Source organism: Chroicocephalus ridibundus, chromosome 15, assembly GCF_963924245.1.
Source record: "Chroicocephalus ridibundus chromosome 15, bChrRid1.1, whole genome shotgun sequence".
In the NCBI taxonomy this organism is placed as follows: Eukaryota; Metazoa; Chordata; class Aves; order Charadriiformes; family Laridae; genus Chroicocephalus; species Chroicocephalus ridibundus.
The window spans coordinates 2,317,802-2,340,925 of NC_086298.1; the positions used below are offsets into that span (position 1 = coordinate 2,317,802).

Here is a 23,124-nt window from a genome sequence, read left to right on the forward strand (position 1 = left end):
AAATACAAGGCCAAGTAGTAGGAAATGTCAGGGAAGAGTTGAGTGTGCGGAACTCTATTGATTTATAATTTTTTTTTGTTTTGTTTTCTTTTAATGCAGCTACTCTAACCTGCTGTACATGGCCACCCAGATCGCCTCTGGAATGAAGTATTTAGCATCTCTGAATTTTGTGCACAGAGATCTGGCAACTCGCAACTGCCTGGTGGGGAACAACTACACCATCAAGATTGCGGACTTTGGTATGAGCAGGAATCTTTACAGTGGGGATTACTACCGGATCCAGGGAAGAGCCGTGCTGCCCATACGCTGGATGGCCTGGGAAAGCATCCTCCTGGTAGGGACTGCACAAAGCCTTTCTCTCTCCCTTTGAGTTTTTTCAGTGTGCCCCAGAAATAGTAACACGTGTATGTGTAACAGTTCTTATAGCGTCAAAACATATGCTACAGATGGCCCCGGGTGAGATGTCTATTAGATTGCGTTGGACATAACTCAGATCCTGGAAAAGGAGGAGCGTGTCCTTGGAAGTACAGCACAGATCATCTGGGGCATAATTTCTGTTCTGTGCCTGGCATTCAGGGTTCCTGCTGGAATCATAAGGAAAACTGCCTTTCTGTGCTTGTTGCCCTGGCTGTGAAGCCGAGAGGGACAGGGACAGAACTTCCCGAGTTTTGAGTGCCAAGTCTGATTTTAAGGTTGGGGCTTTGTGGCGTGTTCAAGGGTCCTGCTCTCTTCCCTTAGGATATTGTTCAACAGCCCAAACACAGCCAGTCTGGAGGCGGTTCCTTAATACTCAGCCCCATATTTTTTTTCCTCAGAGTAGTTGGTGAGATCACCTGGTTATACTTTCTTACAACACTCTCTCTGAATACCCAGAAAAATTGTAATTACCTCTGCTATAAAGGCTGATAGGCCTAAGCTTTTCTAAATTCACCCTGTTTTTCTGGTTACAGCTGCATCTAAACCATCTTCCTTGTGTGAACATCTTCCAAACATTTACAGACTGTTAGGGTTGCCAGATAAACCTGGACAATCCGGGTCTTGGATGTTTCCTGCCCAAACAGGCCCTCCAGCCCCCAGTTGTATTCTGTTGTTTTCTGAGCACTTTTTAGCTCCTTTTTACTTCTTCAGAAAGACATTGTTCCAAACGTGGCCAGTTTGGGCACATTTTTCAAAAACAGAAAACAGGGACAGCGAGCAGACTGTCACTGACTTCTTACGTGTGCAAAGATCAAAATTATCTTGGCCTTTCTCTAAGAGTCTGGAGTCTGTTTCGCCTCTGCTTTCGCCCCGAGGGCTTTGCCTCCTGTTCAAAGGCTTTTCTGTGGAGGTAGGCAGCAGCTTTCCGCCCCCCTGCTGCAGTCCATTTTCCTACTGCTGCAAATACAGGCTTTCTCAGGAGGGGCAGTGCCTCTGGCGCTCTCTGAGACTTGCTCCCTGTTTCAAGAGTGAAAACAGTGAAAGTTGCCCCCTCTCAGGGCTGTCCTGGGGGCCCCACAGATGTGCTGCTCCTGCCCCACAAAGCAGCAATGTCATACCCTGGTCCCTTTGGCATTGCTGGGAGCAGGTCACTTGTTCGTATGTCTGTTTTTTGAGAGCATTTTCCCAGGTACGAATTCTGCATCCTCGTGTGTAGCTGCAGGGAGCGTAGACTGAAACATTTTTTGCTGAATGTGCGCTGTGAGCAACCCGGGCTTACAACATCCTTTCTGGCCACAGGGCAAGTTCACCACAGCCAGCGATGTCTGGGCATTTGGGGTCACCCTCTGGGAGATGTTCATACTGTGTAAGGAGCAACCGTACAGCCTCCTCTCAGACGAGCAAGTCATCGAGAACACGGGAGAGTTCTTCCGGAGCCAGGGCAGGCAGGTAAGAAAGCAAACGTGACCTCTCCTTCCTCCACTTGACCTGGTCACATCCAAGTGGATCTCCATAGGGCCTTTCTGCTGGCCTTACGTCATCTGCAGAAGTCTCTGCTTCTATTACGTATCTTCTCAAGCGTGTCCTGCCTCTCGTCCCCTTCCTCCAGACTCATCGCACTGCCTTTCCTCTCTTGGAGCTCCACTGGAAGAACCTCTTGCAGAACCCCTGCCCGGTACTTCTTCCTTATAAGCCACTTCTGTTTCCATCTGCCCTGGATGCACTGTCCTCCTTAACTTTTCTGGGCTCTCCTACACGATCCTTTTGCTCTTTACCTTTTGTCAGAGCTCTCTCTCACTAGTGCTTTCTCTGAAAGACGAGGAAGCACTTACTGAGGTGGGGAAGGAGGAGTTGTTCGCGCCCAGGGGTTAAATACTCCCCGTAATATCTCCACGTGGCCGAGAAGCCTTTGGCCATCTCTAGTTGCTGAGGGGCTTTTCTGTGTCATTGTCCTCTCTTGGTAACTCCCCGGTGGGACTGTGCGCTCCACTGCGGGTACTAGATACCAGTGATGATGTGGGACAATCCAGCACCTCAGTACTGAGGATCACTCTGCCCCAGAAGGTGGAGTGCTGGTTGTTTGTTGTTCTCCCAAAATTCACCTTCAGCGCCAAACAAGTTAAAGGATTAAGGGGAATAAAATTACAGAAGGTTTTATTCACTGGCTGCCGAATACTACTGATTTGGTGAAGAGCCTGAAAGATGTGTATTGAAATGAGGGTGGGGGGTGGGGGGGAATTCTGCCAAGCTGTGCTACAGAAAAGCTCTAAAAGGTGTTTTTTCTGTCTCTGCTAACAAGCTGTCACGATGCTTAGAAAGCCTCATGGGTTGTCTACGGTGAGTGGAAGTACTTGGATTTTACTGTGGTAAATTTGGGTTTGGTTCGTGTTTTGCTGTCGCTTGGAAGACGAGTCTCTCTGAAGCATTCATGTTTCCTGGGGGACAAAGGACTGTTGTGTGACCAGCTCATCAGACAAGTTGGCAAAGCGTCTGCGGTGCCATTTGAGATGGCATCAAAGCTCCACCCAGACTTCACTGCCAGATTCACGCTTCATGGATTTCAGACACTGCATGATGGCCATGTCTTGTAAACCTGGAATGAAACCGACCTTTTGGTTTTAATTTAGTAGAGGTTCCATTCTTTTATGAGAAGCCCACTGAAATAGCTGTATTTTCCTTCCTTTCAGATCTATCTCTCCCAGACTCCTCTGTGTCCTAACCCCGTGTTTGACCTGATGCTGAAATGTTGGAGCAGGGATATAAAAGATCGTCCCACTTTTGACATGATTCACCACTTCCTGCTAGAACAAATGGAATCAAACATTTGACTCCGGGGAAAAAGAGACAAACTGTTGAGAACAGAGTGACTTTGGTGTCTCTGCCTGTACCTCACGGGAAGATGGTCAGGCCACCTTGCTCTCCTCCCTTGACTGTTCCGTATTTAAGTTGAGATGTCCATGGCAGCTGCTCATTCTATTGGCCATGGTCTGACACGCAGGACCAGAGGATCTCATTTGGTTGAAAAATCATCTCCTCTTCTGAATCATTTCCTGGGAATACTGTGAGAGGGGTTTTATTAGATACCCGTACACCTTTGGGCAAACAAATGAGTAAAACTGAGGGACTTGGAGCTCTCTCCTGGGTGGAATAGAAAGCTACCGGTCGGTGAGAGCGCTACTGCTCAAGAACAGATTTCTAGAAGTAAAGACTTCAGTCTTCTAAAATGATTCCATTAAATCAAATGGAAGTCTTGTGCACATTAGCGAGGGTTTCTGTATGCTCTAGCTGCAGACAATATGTATAGTGAGAGACGAGAAATGCCTAGAGCTAGGGAATGGTTTAATGGACTTGAGAACTGACGGAGCTGGATTTAGCAACCCTTTGGAAGTAACGCTACCAGGGTCTATGGAGGACGCTGATAGAAGAGTCCAAGATCATGTTCTTTTTTCCTGTGGTTGTTAAGCACTGCTTTTGTTATATATGTGCGTTTTCCCCACACTGGATTTTTTTTTTCTAGAAAAAAAAAAATAATTTTGAAAATGAATGTTAAAGGTCATAGGAAGGTCACTACGGTAGAAGATCTTCTTTTGACCTACAAATTAAGGCTAGGGTAGGGAGTTTGTATTGAAAAGTAGCTGATACTGTACTACTGTCACTATGTAGATTTATTAGCCTAATGAACTTGTAGCCACAATGGACTGATGTGCAATTAATCCTGTATAAGTACCCATTAATATGAGATCTCTAAGTCAATGCTGTTACCTGGGCAGAGGGCGCTTAGATTTGGGGAAACGGAATGGCTGAGAGCAGAACCCGCCGTGTCACTTGTCATAGCTCACGCGAGAGGAAGAGGAGCGGAGGACGGGTCGTTCCCTGGCGCACGCCCTCAGATAACGTTTTTCTAGCAGCGGCGGTTCCTCGTCGGGTCTGCAGCAGGCTCGGTGCTGGCGGCCAGGCAGACGCACTTCGGCCCTGCCTCCCTTATTGCCACGATCAAATCTGGCCTCGGGAGATGGGGCTGACGTATCCCCTTAGTTTGGGTTCTTGTTTTATTTTGGATGCCCCCTGCACAACGCAAGACAATTTACTCATTGAACTTGGGGTTGGTTTGTTGCTTTTTTTGTTTGCCGTGTCACAAACGGCTCATTCTCTGGAGGGTTTTAGACAGCTCTGAAATCCATTTGGAGTGAGTTAGAAAATTCAGCTCGTTTCTACAATAAATCCATTGTGGATTTACCAGGTGCCTGGGGAATACTCTGCTATTCCCTCTCTAACCGTTTAGCAAGATACTTAGGACCAAACCAAATATTTCATAAGCTGGGAGAAGACGAAAGCTTTTTTTTTTTTTAAACAGCATCCAGCATAGCATATATTTCCAGTAAAGGTGATAAAGATAATTTTTGTCTTAGCCACAAGCACAGTACAAACGGCTGGCTGTGCTACGAGCTCTGTAAGAGGGCACTGCTGAGAGAGGGAGCGTCAAAACAGTTGTAATATGAGGATAATTGTTACGTTGAAAGAAAAAAAAACAAAACAAAACAAAAAAACAAACAAAAAACAAAACCTGCTTCTGAATTGGCAGATGCCGGGCTGGAGCGTGGCGTGGCTGTGTCTGCTCCCCAAGCAGAGCAAACTCCATCGTGAAGCTTCCCAGTTGCAGCTCACTTGGGAGGATCGTGCCCAGGTTGTCCTGCTGCAGACCCAGCCTGGGGTTCCCCTGGCTGCACGTAGGTGTCTCCATCCGAGCTGGTCCTCTGAGCCCCTGGTAGGTGCTGAGGGGCCGGAGGGTCTGAGTCATCTCATCTCCCTGCGAGGGCTGCACGGGCTCAGGTGAATCTCACCCCCAAATAGACGTGTTTTCATTTCCCCTTTGACTAGAGGGGCCCAGGGTGAGCTGCCGTTACACGCGCGCACTGTCTGGTGCTGGGCGATGGGACTCAAAGCCACCGTGGTCCCTGCTGCAGCCTGTCGGGCACTGGTGGCTGGGAAACCGCGCACCAATTGTATTTCTGGAGTATTTCCATCCTGTCCCGGAAAACGTACCCAAGCAATACACAGCCGTGTGCGTGATCTCCTGTACCGCGGAGTTTAGAGATACCAGAGCTCTGTAACATCACCTGGATGGGCTTTGTACTTCTGTTATGTCAGGACGTGCTGTTCCTCCATTGACATGTTGACATACGAAGTTTCTCTCATATCAATAAATTCTAATGATAACCTTGACAAAAGTGAATTTCTACTTTTTTACCCAGGTGTCTGCACTGAGGACCAATATTTTGGTCTGATTATTCAGTAGCTCTTTGGTAAGTGTGTGACCTCCAGGTTTGGAGGGAGCAGCCACTGGCCATTTGAAGGAGTGAACTTTGAAGGGAGTTTCTGGAAATGCTGGGAAGATGCTGGCCTGAGCCCCCTTGGGCTGATGGGGCCTGGACCAGCCTGGGATCATTGCTTGGTGCCATGAACACAGTGCTGCATTTCAGTAAGCAATTTTTTTCATCTTTATGTTAAACTCAGATCTAGGCTGGGAGGAACCTTTGTAGGTCTCTTATCAAATTGCCTACTAGAAGCTGAGCTAACTTCCAAGCTCCATTGGAGTGGAGCCATCTGGGCTTTGAAGATCTCCAAGGACAGAGGTGCCACCACCTCTCCTGCCCGTCCCAGGGCTGTGTTGCTCCCATGGAGGAGAATTTTCTCCTTGTGTCCAGTGGGCCTTCCCCTTGGTGCATCTTGTGTTACCTCTCGGTCTTCCACTGTGCACCTCTGAGAAGAGCCGTCATGCCCCTCACAGACCCATCCGCCCTGCAGAGCTGGGGTTGCTGGAGGGGCTCTGCCCCTGGTTAGAGCTCAGGTATTTGGGCAAACTCAAATACACTTACAAAGGCTGGGAATTCCAGATCTCTCAAAGCGTTTAGGCACCAAGGGTGAGAGTGAAAGCAGCGTTTTTATCTCAGTACAATTTTGGGTGGAGTATAAGCACCTAAACAGCTGAGAACAACCCTCAAAAACTCTACGATTTCTGGCTAGTAAGTTAGAAACCTTAAAATGATTCTGCTGGCCGCATGGCCGAGCTCTTCAAGGCCATAGTGGGACTTTGGCAGTGAACTGGGCTGGCTCCTGGTATTGTAGTTGGTGGAAACGATGCTGGTGGCAACAGGCGTAGCGGTTTGACTTGAGGCCGTAGTGGCCACCGTGGCTGTTCAGTAAAAGGAGACTCGTGTTTTGGGCCTGCCTTCAGCTGGAGGAGGGTGAAACCCACCACGCACCAGACAACATGACCGTACCATGTTGGGAATGGGAACAACCTTCGTTCTGCATGAAGGAAGGCAGTGAAGGATTGCGTCCTCCAACAGCCAGACCCGGGAGGGCAAGGAGGAGCAGGGAGAGGAGGGTTGAGCCTTCACCGCAGCGCGGTGAATCCCTGAACCTCTGCCCTGAGGTTTCCTCGGCAGAAAGGTGTCCACCGGGGCCGGTGTGTGCAGACAGCGCTGGGGCAGTGACTGGGGTACGTGCAGCCCGGCTCTCCCCGGTTGTGTGTGTCGGACACGAACTGCGCCGTGAATATGTATTTGTGCTGTGGCTGCTTAGGAGGAACATCTGGCACCAGCATCCCAAGGGCTGCGAGCCTTCGGGAAACCTGACAAGGGCTGTAAAATCTCTGTGCTCATCCAAAATTTCCAGGTGGGGGGAGAAAAAAAAAACAGACGTGTCCAGAAAAACCTGAGGAGTTGCGTTGTGCAGCTGGAAGAGCTCCCGGCAGCATCACAGAGGTTTCCTGGGCGACTGCACCGCGCTGCATCTCCCTCCTCCCGCCGCCGCCAAGAGCTGCCGCGCTCCCATGGCAGCCCCCAGGGAAAACCGCTTCTTCCCGCCCGAGCCCTACTATATCCCTGGGTAAGTTGTGAAGTTCATCCAAAATGTCTGCTCATTTCCAATGCAAATAGCTCCTCCGCTTGGGATCACGTAGTATTTATGATTCATGGTGTTTTGGGTTGTTTTTTTTTTTTTAAGACACTATTTAAATATTCCATGTCACAGTGCTCTGAAGGAGACAGGGCTCCAGGAGAAGCAGCACCACCTCGTAACAGGGTATAACTAAAGACCATGCCCCATAGTGCGTTGAGGGTAAAGTCAAAGTTCTTCAGTTTTTTTCCTCCTTTCTGTCCATTTGTTTTAAGCTGCCAAAAGTTACCAGGGCGGCTGGGCAGGGTTGGGTTCCCAAACTGCCAGAACTTCTGCATCAAGGATACTGGAGGATCTCCTTTGAATAAAGAGTTGCAGACACACGATAAGCTCTCGTCAAATCGGTTGGAGCGCAGTCCGGCTGCCGGGACCTCCTCTTTGAAGAAGTCAGTGACGCTGTGGATGCTGGTGATCTAGCTGACGTATAGTTAGAGATGTATTTTTTTTCAAAGCTTTTTGCGACATCCTCCTGTAAAGGCTCGGAAAGAGGCAATGAGTTGTTGGTGAAAAGATAAGGCACAAATGGCAGAAATAAGTGGATCAGCTCCGTGGCAAAGTAGGGAAGCTGTGGGGGGGGTCCGCGGGTGATCCGTGCTGGGAGAGGTGCTCCGTGACACGCGTAACGGGGCTGGAAGGGCTGGACGGCCACCGCGGGAAAGCAAACTTCTGTTGGTAGGAAATCACTGGGATTAGCCCAGCCTGAGACCCACTCCGAGGGACGTCGGGACCTGCCGGGGCGCGGGGGCCGGTGACGGACCAGGCTGAGAACCTCAGCGCCGAGAGACCAGGACGGCCGCGGGTGCAGCGCGGGCCCGGGCAGATCCCTGCCCCGGGTGAAGGGTGGAGCAGGATTCCTCCCTCCGCCGTGCTCCTGCCGTCACGATGGCATCCGTCCCTCCCGTCACAGCAGCGGGCAGGATTTTTCCATTGTTGATCTCCGTATCTTCCAAACTTACATAAGCTCTGGCGCTGGGGGTTTCTAACACGTTCTTACACTGCTGCGGTTGTCGCAACGATGTGATGTGTTACTCCGGGCCTGCTGTCACCCTGTCAGAGCTGCGCGCTGGCAGCCGCTTAGGAAAGATGAGTAACAGCAAGGAGGGAGCTGGGGCTGGGCTTGCACCTCCAAAAGCCTCCAAACCTCCCCTTGCTGGCTCCTGCCTGCAGACACCCCCCCAGAACCGGCTTCGAGCCCTGACACCGACCCAGCGACAGGGCTGCTCCGCTCCGCGCTGGTGCTTTGGCCGCTGAAGGCAGGAGGAGGAGGAGGAGGAACCAGATCCTGCTCCTGTGTTTTGCAGCGTGGTGCGGGCTCATAGCGTCACCCCAAGCCCCAGAGGAAGCTCCAGTGGGTGGTGAAGGTGCTGCTTTGCATCTGGTTTGGGTGGCTGTGCGCAAGGAGGAGCTGCCTGAAGGGCATCGCCGGAGCCCAGGCTCTGCTGCCGGAGATGCTGCACCCTCAGCTGCGGTGCCAGCGGGAGGAGGAGGAGGAAGGAGCCACGTTGCAGCATCTCACCTGCTGTTGTGGGTGAACCTGCAAACGCAGCAAGGACATCGAAACTGGTTGCTGTCACTCAGGTCGGGCAATGGTCAGAGCCAGGCCTTTGAAAACGCCACTGCAGTGCTCAAGAGCATTGGGACACCAAACCCAACGTGTGGGGCCGAAGGAGGGGATTCTGCCCCTCTGCCCCGCTCTGGGGAGACCCCCCCTGCAGTGCTGCCTCCAGCGCTGGGGCACCGACAGCAGAAGGACACGGAGCTGTTGGAGCGGGGTCAGAGGAGGCCCCGGAGATGCTGGGAGGGCTGGAGCCCCTCTGCTGTGGGGACAGGCTGAGAGAGCTGGGGGGTTTCAGCCTGGAGAAGAGAAGGCTCCGGGGAGACCTTCCAGCCCCTTCCAGTCCCTCAAGGGGGCCTACAAGAAAGCTGGGAGGGACTTTTTACAAGGGCATGTAGTGACAGGACGAGGAATAATGGCTTCAAGCTGGAAGAGGGGAGGTTTATATGAGGTATCAGGAAGAAATTGTTTGCTGTGAGGGCGGTGAGCCCCTGGCCCAGGTTGCCCAGAGAAGCTGTGGCTGCCCCATCCCTGGAGGGGTTCAAGGCCAGGTTGGACGGGGCTTGGAGCAACCTGGGCTGGTGGGAGGTGTCCCTGCCCAGGGAAAGGGTGGCACTGGATGATCTTTAAGGTCCCTTCCAAACCATTCCATGATTCTATGGGTGGTTTGGGGACTTGGCACACGCAGAAGGGGTAAATCCGTGAATCCCAGGCACAGCTCTGCCTGCCCCATCCTGGCTTGGCGGAGCTGGGAAGGGCCCGGAGGCTAGCAAGGATGGGCCCAGGGCCAAGGCTTTCCCTGGCGATGAGGAAGGCTGAGCAGGTTTAGGTGACACAGTCCGGGGAGTGGCGATGGAAGAGAGATGGCTGAGTAAGGGAAAAGTGAAATGGGGCTCGGCCTCGGGAGCACAGGTTACTCCCTGCTCGCCAGCGAAGCTCGAGACCAGCGGCTTCAGCGGGAACTAGAGAAAAGGGGGATCTCGCTGGTTTCTTAAGCCAAGCGCCAAGCAGGAGAAGGTCAGTCCTGCTGAGACCCGTCTCTTCCCCAGGCGCCACGGCTTTCCCCAGCAGCACTTGTCATTCGCTCTGCGGCGGATCCCTTCTCCATAAACCCGGACTGACTCGCCCCAGCTCCTCGGATTACCTCGCTTTTAATTGCTTATGAATTGAATCCTTTCTCAGCCCTACCATTATTTTGTTCATGATCAAAACCCCTCTGGCCATCCTGTAATTATTTGGGCTGTGTCATTTGTGCTCTTGCTCAGCTTTATCGTCCCGGCGTAGCTTCCCTGTGTTGCAAGACTCCTTGAAAAATCAATGGGGACGAGCCACCGAGCTCCTCCGGCTGCTGCTGGTGAGGGATCCTGCATGCAAAGTGGGAAAACTTGCCAAGCGTAAACGCACGGCTCTGCATTTGTCGTTTAAAGTGTTTGGAAGGGAAAGTACTTACTCATCATCTTATGATCCTCGTGCATCATCTGGCTTTATCCCCGGATACGCAGCGGGATCATTGATTGAATATTTCTGTCTGTACATTGTAGCTGGCGGCTCTGCCTCTCGTCTTCAGTGGTGGAATAACATCATCACCATTAGGAAATTTGATACTGGGAATCGATGAAGTTTCTGATCCGTGCTGGTGGACTCGGGAGCGGAGCCAGAGCTCCGGCACCTGCCCTGAGCCACCGAAGAGTCAAACTGCCCGTCCTGGGCTGAGGGGAGCGGGGAAGCAGCGTGTCCCCACGGACCCCACATGAAGGGACCCAAAAAATGGAGCGATTTTTGTTACACGGCTGCCGGTGCCTCTCCCGTGCGCCGCGGTGCCCGGTGGGTCTGTGAGCCCGGCCCCGCTCCTCCCTGCGGGGGTACGGAGGGTACCAGCAAGGAGCTCTCATTTTTGGGTTTCAGTGTTGAACAAGGGACACTGGGGAGATTCCCGATAACTCACTGTGTTTTAGAGCAGAGAGAGGGATTGCAAAACTTAAAACTGAGGCATGTTTAATTGGAAATAATATTTTTAACTGGGGGGCTGTCGACGTCAGCGCTGAAGCAGTGACTGCAGCCCACACTGTGCTCCCACCATGAGCTTTCCCGTCCGCTGGTGCGGCTCCCGTCACACTCGCAGACCTCGTCCCATGTTTGTATGTGAACCGGAGCACGAGCCTGTGCCCCCCTGTAAATCTATGAGCTGCTCTTCATGTTCATGTGTAAAAACATACTGTGCGAACACACGCCTGCCTGGCTCCATGTGTAACCACATGCATCTTCTCGGTACATCTCGAGCATCCCCTTGCGTTGCTGCTCCCGCGGCGTGAACGTGTCCACGCTCCCAGGCACATCCCGTGCAATCACCTTCCCTGGGCTCAGGTGCTCCCAGCCACATGCGCTCCTGGCCGTGGCTTTTCCATGGTACCAAAGCTCTGGAGCAGGTTGTCCTACCAGCGGACACCTTCCAACGCCACCTCAGTGACTGCTCTGTTTTGGTTTCCCCCTCAGCTACGAGGGCTTCGTCCCTCAGTACAACGACCAGTTTGGAGAGACCTTTGGCAGAACCACGTACCGGCTGCTGACAGACCCCGCGGTTCGGAAGAGCCCTCGCCCCGTGCTGGCGCCGCTGCACAAGCAGAAGTTTGTGGAGGACTTCAGCGGGACGAAGCACGGTGTCCAGGGTTATCTCCCTGGGCGTCCAGGTGAGCAGACGCCAGGGTCTCGTCCTTTCCCCAGAACGGGCTCCGCTAACGAGCCCGGGGTCAGTCAGGGGCAGGGGGGGGCTGTGCCCGTCCTCAATGGGCTCCTGGGGTGAAATGGGACATTTTCTGCGGAGTGACCGCAGCTCTGGAGTCGGAGCACGGACACCCTGTGGGGAACTGGAGCACTCAGCCTCAGCCGATGGGCATGGGCTTCTCAGGGTGAATCTGGAGAGTTTTAGGTTATCTTCAGTGAAGCGAAGCTAAATGATTTTATGGCATATTATGGACTGACTTCCCAATTCCTCCATATTCCTGTGGTGGTTTGGCCCCAGCTGGCACCTAAGCACCACGCTCTCAGTTCTCCCCAGCGGGAGCTGGGGAGAGAATCGGAAGGGGGAAAGTGAGCAAGCTCGTGGGTTGAGATAAAGATGGTTTAATAATTGAAATCTAATAGTAATATTAATAATAATTAATAATTGTAACGAAAAGGCAAATAACAAAAAGAGTGAAATACAACCCAGGAAAGGCAAGTGATGTAAACGAAAACCATTACTCACTGCCAACTGACCGATGCCCAGCCAGTCCCCGAGCAGTGGCCCCCCGCCGCCAACCTCCCCCCCAGTTTTATTGCCGAGCATGACACTGTACAGTCTGGAATATCCCTTTGGGCAGTCGGGGGCAGCTGTCCCAGCTGTGTCCCCTCCCAACTTTTTGTGCACCTCCAACCCGCTCGCTGTCGGGGCGATGTGAGGAGCAGGAAACGCCTTGGTTCTGTGTAAGCGCTGCTCAGCAGTAACTAAACCAGCTCCGTGTTATCAACACTTCCCCGTACAAATCCAAAACGTGGCCCCGTACAAGCTACTGTGGAGAAAATGAGCTCTATCCCAGCCCAAACCAGCACAATTCCTCAGGCTAAAATCCTTCTCTCTGGGGAAGGTCGGCTCTGCCCCCTCCGACCCTTTCCCGGCCGCCCCACCTGGTCACAGCTCCTCGTGCTCGGGGCTCTCACGCGCAGCTCGAGGTTCGTTTTGTGTCTCGCGGCTCCTTCCTGTGCCCTTCCCACCTGCCCCACTTCTGCTAAGGGGCCCCGTTCCCTCCGTCAGGCACTGAGACACGCACAGGTAGATTCCCAACACTGGGAATTTGCAGGAATCTCCTACCAAGTCCCAGCCCTTCTGGACAAAGTGCCTGGTCCTGGTTGAGCTACACCACGGCCCCGCACCAGCCCCTCTCGGGGACGTTTCCTTTGGAGAGTCAGTTGCCGTGAGCCACATCATGTGTCCGAGCCGTAGCTGTTGGGGACGCCCTGTTTGGTGGGAGCGAGTCCTTCCTCCCCCGGCTGTGTTTGGGGTGTGCTGGTGCAGCCCCACGGAGAAAGGGATATGGGGTGGGGTTTTTCCCCTTAATCTTTATAGCTTGGCTGATGGTGTATCACGCTTTAGGCATTGCTTAGAAAAAAATTTAAGTTACTGAACTCGTATTTGTGCAGATTTTCTGTGCAGGCTGGTTTATGGGATGGGGCTGATGGCACTGGCAGGATGGGATGCTGTTGACCTCCAGGCTCCTTTCCTTCCCTCCGATGGAGCGTGTAAGGGACGAGGTCCAGCGCGATGGGAATCCTTCATCCTCGTTCGACCACTCCTTTCCCATAACTCGGTGTCTGTCCCGCAGGATACTTTCCCTATGAGAAAGCCGAGGCTGCAACAACCTTTCCTGAACCAGCCCCTGGGCCAAAACCTCCCCAGCCGGTGCCAGGGCTGGAAGAGGCAGAGCTGGTGAGGATGCACATGGACCCTGAGCCCCAGGACCATCCCGGCGAGTACGTTCCGAGGACACAACCGCCTCGGGGGTACCCGCGGAGGATTCCCTGCCATCCCGCATCGGAGGGGCAAGAGTGGCGACTGCCCGAGATAACCCCGGGAAAAAGGTGCGGAGCTTTGGCAGGGAGCAAACCGGTAAGTGGGTTTGGGTGGAAAAGAGACGTGGTAAGGGATGCTGGTGCTGCCGAGGGAGGGGGGTTTGGGGACTGGTGGGCATGGAAGGGATCTCCTCGGTCCGGGGGTGCGAAGAGGGAATTTCACATGGGCGTGGATGGCGAGGACGGAAAGTGTCTCCTGTAGAGAAATATCAAATACATGAATGTTTCTAGCAGCAGCAAATTCATCACACCTTCAGGAAACTGTTGTAATCGTTAATTTCTCTTCTTACCCAAAAAGGCTTAACTTCTCGTTCGGTTGAGTTTCAGCTTCAAATCCCAGTCACTAGATCCTGTGTTACGCTGCGCTTCGCAGCTCGTGTTTCCTTCGGGTGAAGCAGGAGCCCTGCCTCTGCCCTCTCCCTCCTCTCCCTCCTCTCCCTCCTCTCCCTCCTCTCCCTCCTCTCCCTCCTCTCCCTCCTCTCCCTCCTCTCCCTCCTCTCCCTCCTCTCCCTCCTCTCCCTCCTCTCCCTCCTCTCCCTCCTCTCCCTCCTCTCCCTCCTCTCTCCCTCCTCCTCCCAAAAAGAGTGCGCTCCTGGCACTTTTGGTTACGTGCCGGGGTCCCGACCCCTTAACTGCTCCCTCCTGAGTTTCCCGCCATGGTTATCCCTCGTTCACACACGAGCACTGGGATTTGCCGGTGGAGCCGGCCGCTGCTCTGCGCGGCACCAACATCACCTGGGACCGTCGTGTTTGAGCCCCTGGTTTCTCCCAGCTGCAGCCAGCCAGGGCTCTGCAAATCCCCTGAAGGCAGAGATTAGAGATTTGACGTATCGAGTCAAAAGCTGGCTCGGATATAAATCCCAAGAAGGGGCATTCCTGCTCCTTGCTCTGAGAACCAGGCTTGCGAAGGAGCTCAGTGCCCGAAGATCCCCTTGCTCTCCCTGGGGATTTTGCAAAACCTCTGCGTGCAGGGAGCTGGGCCGGTAATTTGACTTTACCAGCAATTCTTGGAGTAGCTCTTAGTGTAAAGCCAGGGAGAAAGAGAAATGGCAGTTGCCGTTCACAGGCTCTGGCAGTGATTTAAGCAACGGAGCCAAAGGAGGAAGCGGATTTTACTGGTGTTTATTTTATTTCCACTTTTATTTTGAGCCCATAAAAATTGAAGGTGTGACTCTGCCAGGAGTGGTTGAAACTGCGGACGTGGAGCAAGATAATCGGTTACCAAAACTGGATGTACCAAATGTGATCCAACAGAAAGTCATTCCAGGTAAAACAGAGGGAGGTCACGTGCGCCACGAGTCCACCTCGGAAGAAATTGTCTCTTCCTTCTTCCCCCAGGGAAACCTCAGAGACATGGGCCAGTCGCTCTGGCTTGTTTGGACACTGGGGGATGGAAAATGCCCCTGCTCCTCTCCATGCAAGGGGGTGTTTCTTTGGGATGCTGCCACCCCATGGATCTCCCTGAGGGACACGTGCCCGTGGTGGAAGGGATGCAGGAGCCACCTTGGTTCCCCGTAGCCTGACCAGGCTGGAAAATGCTGCAGAAGGGCAGGAGAGCAGGGCCATGGGCTCTGCACCACCTCCACAGCTTGATGAGTATCTTACCATTGAGGTGGTTGTTTCTCTCCTAGAAACAAGATGCTTTTCTGAATCATCGAATCAACAACCAGTGCCGTCTTGCACCATTGTAAATGTCTAAAACTCTGTCTCACAAGGAGTTACACTCTGTAAGTTCTCCACTTGCTCTGGAGGAGTGCTCCTCTGCAAGCAGGAGAATCATGGAGCGTTGATGCACTGAGCTCCCCGCAAAGGGTACGGCGCGGGCAGGAGGGATGCTTCGCTCTGCAGCCGACCACAGCGGAGCCCCTGTGCCGTGAGGACAGGCTGAGAGAGCTGGGGGGGTTCAGCCTGGAGAAGAGAAGGCTCCGGGGAGACCTTAGAGCCCCTTCCAGTCCCTAAAGGGGCTCCAGGAAAGCTGGGGAGGGACTCTGGATCACGGAGGGGAGCCATGGGACGAGGGGGAACAGCTTCAAACTCAAAGAGGGGAGATTTAGATGAGATCTGAGGAAGAAATTCTTTGCTGTGAGGGCGGTGAGCCCCTGGCCCAGGTTGCCCAGAGAAGCTGTGGCTGCCCCATCCCTGGAGGGGTTCAAGGCCAGGTTGGACGGGGCTTGGAGCAACCTGGGCTGGTGGGAGGTGTCCCTGCCCAGGGCAGGGGGTGGCACTGGGTGGGCATTAAGGTCCCTTCCAGCCCAAACCATTCTGTGATTCTATGAATGTGGGGGGTGCGCATCGAAATGTTTCAGATGGAATGAAAGAGCATGGGTGTCTTAGGACGCAGAAGACAAATTTCCTTTGGAAAGAGGGAGTTCTGGCTGCTTTTAGTTTGTCCCCCTCTACATTTTATGTAGTTTTAGACTTCATATAGTTTCTGCCTTGTAATTGGTGAAAATTTGTTGGCTGGGGAGGGCACGTGAGGAAGACAGGTTGGACCCCCAGTTGGTAGCCCCTGAATGTGTGTTAAACTGGGAGAGAACAATGGAGCTGTTGGTGTAGACTATAAAAACCGAAACGTTTCTTCCGTACCTCATGGAGAGAAAGATCAGTACAAAGATCAGTTCAGCCCCATTGAGTTTTCTTTGGGAATCATAAAAAAAAAGACTCTTTCAGAAAAGACACTTCACATGTAAGAGTTAATTTTACAGTTTAAATGGATGATTTTTTCCTTCCTACACTCTGCCAAGGTTTTATATTTATCCCAGCCTCTTCCACGTCCAGACTGGTTGATCCTTGTACAATATGTGCGTTCTCTCTTGTCTTCATCCCAAGGGTACGCTGGATTCATCCCCCGCCTCACCTGGATCCACGGTGTGGACTACGTGCGGGGTGTGAAGGAAGCCATGAAGGAATTTGAACGCCATCAGGTAGATTATATCCACAAATCTTATTTCAAGAATATAATGCGGGTATTGATTCACCTGCAACACCAACCGCGGTTTCACTTACAGCAGTAGTGTTAGGACCGGGGTTATAAGGACAAGCAAAATAAAATGCTATTAGGTAACACGTCGAAAAAATCATGAGCAATTAAACTCTGTAGCTTGTTTCCCTGGGACATTAAGGGAGGATAAATGAGTTCATAAAAGGATTAAGCAAATCTTTCGAGGGTTGGTTCAAGGGTGGCTATTAAAAATGTTGCTCTGAGTGCAGAAACGCAGGATGCAACTCTCTGCGTTTCCCCTGCGCCCTGGACGGCTCCGCCGGGTGGCTTCCTGGGCGGCTGGGATGGGTATTTCTCCCTTTTAATGGGTTGTAAAGCTTTTTCCTTTACTAATGTAATTTTTCTTAAAGGGATCCACATCTCCTTTCTCCTGCTTTTGGGAAGGGTGCAGAAATATCTCTACTGAAAAAATATTTTGTCCCCTTGCTTGTAAGATCCTGCCCCCCCCACCATCTAATGCCATGTAATCCTCCTACATGGGAAAAACGAGATCCCTCCCGCGGTAGTTGACAGTTTGCATTCAAAGCTACCCATTTCTTCCTGCTGCCAGGATGGGGTGGGCTCCCTGGGATGCCGCCATCTCCCCAGTCCAGCGCCGGTGAGGGGCTGATCAGCTCCATGAAATCAGGGGACAACATTTCCAGCCCTTTCTGGTCACCGGGATTCACTGCGGTGCCTTCGTCCCGAACCGTGTGGGTCTGACGTAGGGAAAAGTCCCAGACTGAGGATGCTCAGCCGGGAAGGAGCGACTCCGCGGGGGAGCGGCAGGGCTGGCGGTGCTCACGGCAGCCCCGTGCTTTGGCTGAAATGCATTTCCCTCTGCTGCCTTCCTCATCCTTTCCTTCTGCCGGTAATAGGAATTGAAATACAGCAAACGGAACCCAAAAAAAAAAAACAAAGCCCCCGTCGTTATCGAACATAAATGCGCTGTTTGCAAAGCCTTTCGGCCCCTGATGGCTGAAGAACCGTCTGCCGTGCCGTAAATCAGCGAGGGAGGTGTTTGTCCGCAGCGGGTTCAGCAGAAGCCGGGCTGGCGGAGGGTGGCTGCAGCACCAGGCGCAGAAGGAATATAAGCTAAAGAGGGAAGAAAAAAAAAAAAATATCACGCCGCATCTCTATCTAAGATGGCTTCTGACTTCGAGCCACTAATCTTCTGCCCTAAATCTCTGTTGCCCTAGGTTACGTACCGGGATGTGCCACGGCTCACTGCTTACTGCCTGCATCAGGCAAAATAACGCCACCCTCTCGCTTCAGTGCCGCGCTCGGGGAGTCGCAGCGATGGCTCCGTCGTCGGCCACAAAAGGGTTCGATGGTCCCCGCGTTTGCTGGGCTCCAGGAACCCCATCCCTTCCCCCCACCCCCAGCTCCGGCAGGGTGTGCAGCTTTTGGGGAGACCTTCGGAGCCGTGGAATTCCCATCCTCCGGCACAGCCCCGCAGCTGGGCCTGACCTCAGGGGGCAGGGACAGACCGGGGAGAAGATTTACACTCTCCCTTCAGTTAACACTCCCTAAGCCTTCCTCTTCCTCCCAGCCTGGGAATTACGGGCTAATCACCGTCGGTGGGACGGGTGGACAAACGGAACCAGTTGAAGGGGGTCAGACCGAAACACTGAGATGCAGAGTGAGAGCAGAGCCCGGGCACGGACCCATCTCCAGCAGACGCTGCTGGCTCACGCTGCATCCGACGTAGGAGCACGAGGGGCTCGGGGCTGGTGCCCGGGGGTGATAATTCAGTCCAGGCTGCGGGGATCCCAACGCCGGCTCCGCACACCCGGGGTAGGAGCCAGCAGAGGCTGCGGCAGCACCCCGGGAGAAAAAACCTATCCTGTGGAAAAAGGGAAGGTGCAGTGTAGCTCCCAATCAGAAGAAAACAGAACTGGGAAGATTGCTTTACATCGGCTTAAATATTTCCTTTAATGCAGAGTCAAAGCACGTGACGTGGGTAACAACAATACGGTTTAAAATGAACCCTGCTTTGGGCGGGGGGGTGTCTTTGTGTTTGTTTTCCAGTTTTTGCAGCGAAACCCAGTTTGCGGCTTCGGCAAGAGATTCCCCCAAACGCACTGGCCTGACTACAGGATTTACACCAGCGCTGGACTGATACCTTCCTACACAGGCTTCGTACCAGGTAAGTTCATCAGCTAAGGGAGAATGGGAGTCATTAATGCTAATTACTGGCTCTGTGGTGGTAGTGAGCAGTTACTGAGATGTTCCATGTGGGCAGTATTTCCCCCCCCCCCCCCCCGCCCCCCCAAGTCCATGCCAGGCACTGGAGCCGTGCCATCCCCCGCCCCTCTTCCAGCACGGACCTGTGCAGAACCCACCTCTGGTTTCCAGCCCCCGACCCCCGGCTAAAGCAGAGCATTAAGGTATTAGGCTAAAATTTCAACAGATCAGCAATTCATATCGGTACCTTTGGCCGCAGCAAAGGCCAGAGCCCACAGCTCCATAATGTGGGCTGGGAAAGCACGGAGATAAGCTGGAAAGAACCAAACTCAGCTTGCACTTCATGCCATAAAGAGGAGGAAAATGGTAGGAGACACAAAATGCGGCAGAAATGAAAGCAAAGAGTGGGAAAACAACTACCCTGGCAGGGTTGGACCATAGCTGGTGAAGAGACTGTATCTGTTGAGCCCAGACGAGAGAAGGTTGAGGCAGTGAATGTGGGTCCAGCAGAGAGTCCTGCAGAAAAAGCAATTTTTAACACACAGCCGGTCCTCGGGAGCTTGAGGGCTGGTGGCAGGGAAAGGGTGGAAGCATCTCACAGGCTGACGGCGAAAGGTGAGGCTGGACAGGTCTTCTGAGCAAAGATGGAGAGAAATAGGTTTGTTTTGGCCTCTGTCACCACACTCCGGGGCAGACGGAAAGCGCAGCGGCTGCCGTCCCCGCTGCATCACACTCACCTGTCCCCATCCTCTGCGCGGGAGCTGGTGGTGGCCCACGGCAAAGCCTGTCTCCTCCGTGGCCACACTCCACACGGCTGCAGCTGCCAGCTCAAGCCCCTGGAGAAAAGCTGTTACGAAGCTAAGGGTGAACTGGACTCTGGTGTTAACACTTGTCCGTGTTTTGCCCTCTCTCCAAAGCCGCAGAAGGCAGGGGAGCAGCCCCAGCTCCGCGGGGAGGGTGACCAGTGTGGCTCTGCCCAACAGGGTGCAGGGGGACACCACCATCCTGCCCTCGGGAACTGGCAGCCCAGGGAACGCACCAGCTTCGGTGTGATGAGAAGGAGGAACAAAAAAAAAAAAACCCTCCTAAAATGAAGGCCAAAAATCAACTGCTTAACGTGTTACCTCAAGCTTTAAGAACTTCTTGCCACCCTTTCAGAAGTATTTCCCTGTGGAAGTTTGAAAGCGGCCACCTCTGTCTATAGACAGACCCCTCCCTGCCCCAGGAGCCACCACAGTCGGTGCGATCTTAACTGCTCCAACCAGTTCCACTCTGGAAGGAGAAACTTAAGACAGAAAAAATTAACTCCAAATCAGTCACAATCCAGAACACCGAATAGTTTCTTCGGCAGGAAAGCAGCCTACTGTCTCCTGTCCAGCTGCTCAGTGACAGGGCTGTCACTTAGGCGACGCTGACCCTATTAACGGTTTCCGCAGTGAAAGTGTGCTTTGTTAATAGAGAGCTTTCATGAAACAAGTGTGTCATTTGGTATCAGGTGTTCGGCTCACTTCAAAAGCAGAGAAGCTGCAGTTAACACCCCATTTTCATTTTGAAACCTCTACATGCCGATTTTAAAAAAAGCGATTCCAGCGACGCTGTGTACATAGGAGCTCCTCAGTGTCACCTGTCCTCAGCAGCAGGCGCAGCACAGCTCGTCACAGCTGTCCCCAAGGCTCCTGTGACTGGCCACCGCTACTCTGCAGTGGATCAGCCTGGATCTTCTGCCAGAAACGCCTATGTCCATCGGAGGCACCTTGCCCTGCCCTGGCAGCCAGGGCAGGCCATGGCTTAGACACCTCCATGTCCGTTACAGTCAGGAGACCTCTCAGCTCCCCCCAGAGCCCGGCCTGTAACAGGAGGCCACAGGCAGGGACCTAAATTTAGACACAGTTGGAGCTGGATTCCACCCTCCCTGGGGAGCGTATCCCCTCTGCCAGTACCCGTCACTACACAGCCCCACCAGAGCACTTCTTCAGTTCCCCGCCACCAGGAGCAAGCAGGATGGCCACTGCATCCAGGCATCAGTGGTCCACCTCAGCAGAGGGAAGCCTGGTTGCCTCAGGGAAGGTGGCACGGCTCACACCAAGTCCCTCTTTTTCTTTTCCAGACCTCCGACACACCTACGCGCTCACTTTTGGAAACGGCACCCGAAAAGCTTACCAAAAGGAACAAAGGAGACGAGCTTGTGCACTGTGAAAAATGCTTTAATGGTGCCTGTACAGCATTTGAAGTGACTTTGAGACAGGAAGAGGAACACAACACAGACAGAGAAGTTTTGAATGAAAGAGTTCATACAGCTTTAAACAAAATTTACAGGTGTTCATCTGCATAGCTTTTACTCTGCCTCTTCCTCAGCCTCCTCCTCAAACTCCCCCTCCTCCTCAGCTGTAGCATCCTGGTACTGCTGATACTCAGACACCAGGTCGTTCATGTTGCTCTCAGCCTCTGTGAACTCCATCTCGTCCATGCCCTCCCCAGTGTACCAGTGCAGGAAAGCCTTTCGGCGGAACATGGCCGTGAACTGCTCAGAAATGCGTTTGAACAGCTCCTGGATGGCCGTGCTGTTACCAATGAAGGTGGCAGACATTTTCAGGCCACGAGGTGGAATGTCACAGACCGCTGTTTTAACGTTATTAGGAATCCATTCAACAAAATAGCTGCTATTTTTGTTCTGAACGTTCAGCATTTGCTCATCGACCTCTTTCATTGACATACGGCCCCTAAAAACAGCAGCTACGGTCAGATAGCGGCCGTGACGTGGGTCACACGCTGCCATCATGTTCTTTGCATCGAACATCTGCTGTGTTAGCTCTGGCACAGTTAAAGCACGATACTGCTGGCTCCCACGGCTCGTGAGCGGGGCAAAGCCAGGCATGAAAAAGTGCAAACGGGGAAAGGGAACCATGTTCACCGCCAGCTTCCGCAGGTCGGCATTAAGCTGGCCTGGGAACCGCAGGCAGGTGGTGACACCGCTCATGGTTGCCGACACTAAATGGTTCAGATCACCGTATGTTGGAGTAGTTAACTTCAGTGTTCTGAAGCATATGTCGTAGAGGGCTTCATTATCAATACAGTATGTTTCATCTGTGTTCTCCACAAGCTGATGCACCGAGAGTGTGGCATTGTAGGGCTCTACTACAGTATCTGATACTTTAGGGGAGGGTACAACACTGAAAGTATTCATAATTCGGTCTGGGTACTCTTCACGAATTTTGCTGATGAGGAGGGTACCCATGCCAGAGCCTGTACCACCACCGAGGGAGTGAGTAAGCTGAAAGCCCTGGAGACAATCACAGCTTTCTGCCTCCTTTCTTACAACATCTAACACGGAATCAACTAATTCAGCACCTTCCGTATAATGGCCCTTTGCCCAGTTGTTTCCTGCTCCGCTCTGACCTGGAAGAGAGCCATTTTCGTATTAGATTACGGTCACTGCTTCCTGCTTATTGCTTGCAAGCAAAGCTTAGGAGCATCAGGCTACCGAGAAACCCCACAAAAGCTTTCATTTTATCGAGCACAGAGATGGGGTTTCACACAAGCACCTCTGAAATGGCTCCGTAGGGAAAACGTTCGTTATCAATAACACAGCAGCCTTTTAATTTCTCCTGGTATTATGGAGGAGATAATGAGAATCGGAAGAGCAACGAGCTCCTGTGCCTCCTCGGACCCGCTCTCCCAGCGGCTGCCATCACACCCGGTCCGCAGATCCCCGGTATTTCACGCCCGTCATGAAGCGGCGGGATTAACCCCCCTCCCGGAGCATGTGCGGCGGTGCAGCCCGCAGTGCAGCGGCCCTGCCCTGCCCTCCCCTCCCCACCCCACCCCGAGCCGGTTACACGACAGGTCCCTCCCCCGCTCCCGGCGCACTCACCGAACACGAAGTTGTCTGGCCTGAATATCTGGCCGAAGGGCCCGGAGCGCACCGAGTCCATGGTGCCGGGCTCCAGGTCCACCAGGACGGCGCGGGGCACGTACTTGCCACCTGCAAGACAGGGAGAAGCCGTGAGGGCGGCGACGGGGGCGGCGCGGGGAGGGGGCGGGCGGCGGGCCGGGCCCTACCTGTGGCCTCGTTGTAGTAGACGTTAATGCGCTCCAGCTGCAGGTCGCTGTCACCGTGGTAGGTCCCGGTTGGGTCGATGCCATGTTCGTCGCTGATCACCTCCCAGAACTGCCGGGGAAAATCGCGTCAGGGGCGGCCGGGCCGGGCATGCCCCCACCGCCCACCACCCATCTTCCCCCGCCCCGCCGCCCCCCTGCCCACCGCCCGGACCTTGGCCCCGATCTGGTTTCCGCACTGCCCGGCCTGCAGGTGCACGATCTCCCTCATGATGGCGGCGGCTCAGCTCACTCCCAGCCCACGCCACTCCTGCCCCAACCGACTCTGACTGCGTGAAGCAACCGCCAAGCCTTATATAGCAGC

At 53.3% G+C, this 23,124-nt stretch overlaps 4 protein-coding genes across 10 annotated transcripts in view; 2 read left to right on the forward strand and 2 right to left on the reverse strand.

Annotated features, from left to right (window-relative positions):
- LOC134523637 (discoidin domain-containing receptor 2-like) overlaps nucleotides 1-4,365 on the forward strand; it is a 61,664-nt gene extending 57,299 nt beyond the window's left edge. For 6 of the 7 annotated variants that reach the window (XM_063352742.1, XM_063352745.1, XM_063352748.1 and 3 more), the window contains exons 15-17: nucleotides 100-334; nucleotides 1,717-1,866; nucleotides 3,105-4,365. In XM_063352742.1, the coding sequence (XP_063208812.1) occupies nucleotides 100-334; nucleotides 1,717-1,866; nucleotides 3,105-3,245 (526 nt within the window). In that variant the 3' untranslated portion in view covers nucleotides 3,246-4,365. Of the gene's footprint in view, nucleotides 1-99; nucleotides 335-1,716; nucleotides 1,867-2,716; nucleotides 2,755-3,104 lie in introns of all 7 variants that reach the window. The other variant, XM_063352749.1, reaches the window with a different exon arrangement.
- A 2,887-nt stretch (nucleotides 4,366-7,252) lies between these two features.
- On the forward strand, nucleotides 7,253-20,900 carry CIMIP2A (ciliary microtubule inner protein 2A). The gene is made up of 7 exons (XM_063353052.1): nucleotides 7,253-7,308; nucleotides 11,426-11,619; nucleotides 13,291-13,574; nucleotides 14,687-14,804; nucleotides 16,367-16,461; nucleotides 18,549-18,666; nucleotides 20,812-20,900. The coding sequence occupies exons 1-7, from the start codon at nucleotides 7,253-7,255 to the stop codon at nucleotides 20,898-20,900; spliced, it is 954 nt and encodes a 317-aa protein (XP_063209122.1).
- LOC134523732 (uncharacterized) lies at nucleotides 16,554-20,742 on the reverse strand. The gene is made up of 2 exons (XM_063353051.1): nucleotides 19,125-20,742; nucleotides 16,554-17,612 (listed from the first exon to the last, which is right to left on the reverse strand). Exons 1-2 carry the CDS (start codon nucleotides 19,706-19,708, stop codon nucleotides 17,270-17,272), a joined length of 927 nt encoding a protein of 308 aa, XP_063209121.1. The 5' UTR covers nucleotides 19,709-20,742; the 3' UTR covers nucleotides 16,554-17,269.
- On the reverse strand, nucleotides 20,888-23,124 carry TUBB4B (tubulin beta 4B class IVb). The gene is made up of 4 exons (XM_063353050.1): nucleotides 22,975-23,124; nucleotides 22,764-22,872; nucleotides 22,576-22,686; nucleotides 20,888-22,100 (listed from the first exon to the last, which is right to left on the reverse strand). Exons 1-4 carry the CDS (start codon nucleotides 23,029-23,031, stop codon nucleotides 21,040-21,042), a joined length of 1,338 nt encoding a protein of 445 aa, XP_063209120.1. The 5' UTR covers nucleotides 23,032-23,124; the 3' UTR covers nucleotides 20,888-21,039.

What these genes read in the sequence shown, in the direction of transcription:
- CIMIP2A (XM_063353052.1), top strand. Translation starts at nt 7,253, where the DNA reads ATGGCAGCCCCCAGGGAAAACCGCTTCTTCCCGCCCGAGCCCTACTAT. An exon ending in GAGCCCTACTATATCCCTGG is followed by an intron (nt 7,309 to 11,425) that starts GTAAGTTGTGAA and finishes TTTCCCCCTCAG; the next exon opens with CTACGAGGGCTTCGTCCCTC. An exon ending in CTTTGGCAGGGAGCAAACCG is followed by an intron (nt 13,575 to 14,686) that starts GTAAGTGGGTTT and finishes TTTTATTTTGAG; the next exon opens with CCCATAAAAATTGAAGGTGT.
- LOC134523732 (XM_063353051.1), bottom strand. Translation starts at nt 19,708, where the DNA reads ATGGTGGTGTCCCCCTGCACCCTGTTGGGCAGAGCCACACTGGTCACC. An exon ending in TATGGTCCAACCCTGCCAGG is followed by an intron (nt 17,613 to 19,124) that starts GTAGTTGTTTTC and finishes TTCCCTCTTTAG; the next exon opens with CTTATATTCCTTCTGCGCCT.
- TUBB4B (XM_063353050.1), bottom strand. Translation starts at nt 23,031, where the DNA reads ATGAGGGAGATCGTGCACCTGCAGGCCGGGCAGTGCGGAAACCAGATC. An exon ending in GAAACCAGATCGGGGCCAAG is followed by an intron (nt 22,873 to 22,974) that starts GTCCGGGCGGTG and finishes TTTCCCCGGCAG; the next exon opens with TTCTGGGAGGTGATCAGCGA. An exon ending in CTACTACAACGAGGCCACAG is followed by an intron (nt 22,687 to 22,763) that starts GTAGGGCCCGGC and finishes CCTGTCTTGCAG; the next exon opens with GTGGCAAGTACGTGCCCCGC.